Source organism: Notothenia coriiceps, unplaced genomic scaffold (assembly GCF_000735185.1).
Source record: "Notothenia coriiceps isolate Sejong01 unplaced genomic scaffold, NC01 NC01_scaffold00001195, whole genome shotgun sequence".
Classification (NCBI taxonomy): Eukaryota; Metazoa; Chordata; class Actinopteri; order Perciformes; family Nototheniidae; genus Notothenia; species Notothenia coriiceps.
The window spans coordinates 2,393-7,164 of record NW_011333896.1 but is presented as its reverse complement, the minus strand read 5'-3'; the positions used below and the strand labels follow the sequence as shown (position 1 = coordinate 7,164).

The window sequence follows — 4,772 nt, the reverse complement described above, 5'->3', positions numbered from 1 at the left end:
ATCTCCTCCTAGAGCACCATTGCGTTCATTTTAACCAAATATCTCTTAGAGGGGCGTGGGGAGGGGCTCCTTATTTTCATCTAAAGTAACAGACAGAGAATCAGCACTTTGGAAACAGGGCTGAAACAGAGGGGATTATGGGTAATGCCGCAATGATCTGTTTGGTGTTTGGAGCCAAACACTGCAGAGACATGTTTTGTATATATTGATGAAAAACAGTATAATAGGGGACCTTTAAGTCACAGTCTTGCTTATATTCAACTTGCTCAAGCAAATAAAAAAAAGTTTTGGATTACTTCTAAGGTTAAAGAGATTATGGTTCATGAATTACAATTTCACGGATACTGAGAGGAGAAGATTTGAAAAGTGAAAGCAGGGGAAAATGTGATTTTCTAATGCTGTCATCAATTGTCATTTTCAGGTGAAGGGTTCTAGGTGATGGGGCTTGGAGGATCAAAGATGAGAGAATAAAAAGACTACAATTTTAAGACTATTTGTGACAGGGGAACATTTAGAATAAAGGTATTCTGATTCTGATTTGATATGTCCGACGCCAGATGGAAAACAGGAGGTGACGACGGGTAATTTGAGAGTAGCAGGAGGGAAATTATTTGAATGTATGGGCAGCAGCAGGGGTTAAGGTGGTCGGAAAACATTTTTAAATTACGAATAATATATAGCAATCGGTATCCACCATGTGCCGAGTATGTTTGTAAGAGCAAGTGTTCCTATGGATTCAAAAGTAATTTAAACTAAATGAAGCATTAAGGCTCTCCTGAATTCAGCCATTCACGTTCGCTTTCCCCCCATTACCTTTTCCCTCTCAACCTTGACTAAAAGGAGAGATGTGCACTGCCATAATGACAAAGAGGAGAGGAAATGGAGGGAAAAGGAGAAAAACGACTCCTGTCTCTTGTGCTATGATTGCCACAGGTAGACTGGGGCATGTTTGTGAGTCTCTGTCCATCAATTTATCATCAAAATGTACAATATGTTTTGGCTGACATTGATACAATATGTACTCGTATACTGTCCATGGTTACTTAACACTAGAACAGCCAACGGGTACATTTTACCCGCAGCTGTTTCTTGATTCTATGTAACTTTTACTCCCAGTCTGTGACTTTTCTATTTATACCCATCAGCGCCAGCGGGTAATATTTACCTTATAGAAAATGTAGTGATTTTCTAGCTATTGATTTTGCGCGTAAACATAAACATGACGTGTTGCTATAGCAACGCCTGTTGTCTACTGCGGTTCCTTATAGATAGAGAGATAGATAGATAGATATAGATAGATCGATAGTTATAGATAGATAGATAGAGAGAGATAGAGAGAGAGAGAGAGAGAGAGAGAGAGAGAGAGAGAGAGAAGAGAGAGAGAGAGAGAGAGACTTTGCATATAGCTCATGGTAGCGATATTTTATACTTCATGCTATCTGCACAAACTAGATGTCATATGAAAGCTGAGAGTCCACAGATTCTATTGGTATAAGTTTCATCACTGTGCGATCAAAATTCACTGTTAACCCTGTGTTCTAGTATGATGAATAAAAGAACATTGTACCTTGAAAATCAATGCATTCTATTAGCGGGTACATTTGACCCATTGGCGGTTTTAGGTATACAGCGACACCTGGCGGTTCTAGTGTTAACAATGGTTGCAGACCTCATATCATTTTAAGAGCCAATTGTCATGTATTAAAGTACATCCATGCTTCTAAAGTATATAAATAAGGGAATACAATTAGTTACTACATATGCTTCCAATGCTATTCTTCGTGATCTGTGCATGAATACATGTCTCCTTTTGGTGTATGTGTTGGTCGCACATATGTTTATGTAGTCAGTCAGAGACAACAGTACCTTGTGCCAATGTCGTTGCGTGCAGCCACTCTGAACGTGTAGCCGCAGGCGGGAAACAGTCGTGAAACCTTATAGTGTCTCTGGCTCCCAAAGTAACATTCTCTGAAAACACTGTTCTTCTTTCCCTGCAGAGGAGACAAGAGATAAATGCATGTATGAAAACGATGGAAAATAAAGTAAATAAGATTATATATAAGAGATCCATTACAACAGGAGAATTGTAAGGAAAAAGCAAGGGAAAGTACAAAATCAAAATGAAAATGTGTTGCTGACACAGATCGGATTAAATCTTATCCGAGGAGCCGGATGTTGACATCTGTTTAGTGATGTCTGCAATAGGTAAGAGTGCTTTTTGGAAGTAAGGGGAAGGCTTGACAAAAGATGGAAGAGTGAGAGACAGACTCACCTCGTCCCACTCGAGCAGGTAGTTTGTAATTTTGGCTCCGTTGTCGCCCGGGGGCTGTGGACGTCAGCAAAATGGACGGAGAGAGGCAGAAAGGAGACAAGAGAGAGACGAATAGATAAGCAAAGGGAACAATAATCTGACACTGAGACAGACAAAATACCTGCTGTGACTTTATGATTGGCCTCATATCCTGTCTGGGTAACTGATGCCACTTTTTTATCAGTGACAGTATGAGGGGATAAAATAACTTGTGTAAGAAGAAGTTAAAGAGAAGGCGGACGGATGTAAGAATGTCACTCTATCAGGTGCTGTTGTGCAGATAAAGTCAAGCTAGGTATTGAATCAAGTAACATACTCTTCCCTTTAATCAAAGAATAACGTTTTTCCCCAAGTGTCTAACTCTACAAACTGGTAAGGTGGACATAAAAAAAACCTAGAGTCTTGTTTGGCAGTGTGGATTTATCCATTAGAACCAAATGATTATAAGTCACTGTGATGTTTATTGGGGCAAAATGTGTTTGTGATGAACAGGCATGTGTGTTTGTGCCGGTACCTTCCACTGTAGGGTGAGGGTGCTCTTGGTGCGGTGGGAGAGTTTCGGGCTCAGCGGGACATCGGGGATGCTGCAGTGAGTGGTGAACGAGCCGGTCTCTGAACACGAGCCTCGAACCAAGTTGTACATTGCCGACACCCTTTAGCAAACACACAGGACATCAAATCAATAGGGCTGGATGAAGCTTGAATCCTAATATTGTGAATACCCACAAACCTGATTTATAGATATTAGGAATGTGACAAAAACACAGGATTCAAGTAGTTTTAACACCACATCCAAGTCATGAATGTCCTACGGGAAAGTCCTTACCGTACGTGGTAGTCTGACGCTGGTCTTAGGTCTTTCAGGTGGTACTCCATTTCTTCGCCACTGAAAACAAACACACAAACAAAGCATAAAAATCAAGGCAGTATCCTTTTGATGTCTCTGTATTTGTAGCTGATGCCTTGCACTTTATACATTTGGAGTGTGTTTCCTACCTGTATATAAGGCGAAACTTTCCATCTCGTCCCTTATCTGAGAGAGAGACCTCGAAGGAGCAGGACACAGTCATCCCGTTGCTTAACCTGTTCCCCAGCCCTGCCGGGGGGGCCCAGCACAGCCGTGCAGCCCGCGCCTGCACATTAGAAACCTGTAAAGACACAAATAAACGTAAATATACACAAAAAAAACAAATAAATGCAGGACTATTGGTTTATTTTATTTCTCAGAAACCCTTTGCAGCAGTCATTCTAACTTCTGGAACATGTAGTTAAGATACATCCATTTTATTTTAAAGGGCTGTTTTAATATGTATTATTATGTGCTCTGTGTGTGTGTGTGTGTGTGTGTGTGTGTGTGTGTGTGTGTGTGTGTGTGTGTGTGTGTGTGTGTGTGTATGTAAAGCAATGCGGCGTTGAAATCACCCCTCATATTTGACCATTTTCCACTAATCCATTGTTCCGGGAACACGTACGAAAATAATAAATTAGGAATTAGAGGCTTGCGTGTGTGTGTGTGTGTGTGTGTGTGTGTGTGTGTGTGTGTGTGTGTGTGTGTTTAACAGCGTGTCTGTCTGTGTGTCTGCAAGTGTCTGCGTGTTTATGGGAGTTTTAGTTGTGGCACATGGTGGGTGAGCCAATTTAGCGTGATTTAGCACAGTCTGCTGCTATTCCAGACTCCACATCCACTGAGTAGGCGATGAATGCGCCTTGAGGGCATTGCAAAACCACAACCATGCCTAGACTGTCTATGAGGAAGACAGACATGAAGAGACAGACGTGTCATTTTATGAGAGTTTTGATCACAATGATTACGTTTTATGGGAACATATCACTGTGTCCATGTGCCTGAGGACACCATTGTCTTTTATGTAACATTTTTTACAACTAGGAACACTTTTTCCAACACTTATTCTGTCAATCACTTCGCTCACATGTACACTTGAATGGCCTGATAATGCAAGCAGAAGAAGCTTGAGAACAGCAACAATGAGGAAAGACTGTGAGACTAAGACAAAATGATAGAAATCAGGAAAGAAGGGCACAAAGAAACAAGGATTAGAAACGGAGATGAAAACTGAAGGTCAGCACTAAAGGCCCAGATACACCGGCCCGAAATCGGCAGTAAATGGGAGTCGGGCCGAACATGAGCGTGGGCACGCCCTATTCGGAGTGGTGTGCAACGCACCGTCGGGTCTTTTCTGCCGACCTGACGCCTTTTCTTGCCTTTTGTTGTGGGAACACCACCGGAAGACGGACAAAGGGATAACACTGATTGGCTGTTCAGCTAGCAAATCAGTGCATGAGAAGCGTTAACGGAAGTGAGGGAGGTAAACAAATGATTTAAAATCAAAGATGGAACACACGGCTATTTCACCTCATCGGTTTATAGAGCTCCTGTTCTTTCATGTTTTCAATGGACGAGAGTCAAAATGGAAAGAAAAACGCTATTTGTTGTTTGTTT

The 4,772-nt window shown here is 41.6% G+C and overlaps 1 protein-coding gene across 1 annotated transcript in view; it reads right to left on the bottom strand.

Moving 5' to 3' along the window:
- Positions 1 to 3,459, bottom strand: part of LOC104959638 (fibronectin type III domain-containing protein 3B-like) — a gene marked incomplete at both ends in the record, with an annotated part of 8,419 nt that extends 4,960 nt beyond the window's left edge. The window contains 5 exons of the mRNA XM_010787544.1: positions 1,867 to 1,991; positions 2,273 to 2,326; positions 2,826 to 2,964; positions 3,138 to 3,197; positions 3,308 to 3,459. Of these exons, the coding sequence (XP_010785846.1) occupies positions 1,867 to 1,991; positions 2,273 to 2,326; positions 2,826 to 2,964; positions 3,138 to 3,197; positions 3,308 to 3,459 (530 nt within the window). The remainder of the gene's footprint in view (positions 1 to 1,866; positions 1,992 to 2,272; positions 2,327 to 2,825; positions 2,965 to 3,137; positions 3,198 to 3,307) is intronic.
- Positions 3,460 to 4,772: the final 1,313 nt, after the last annotated feature.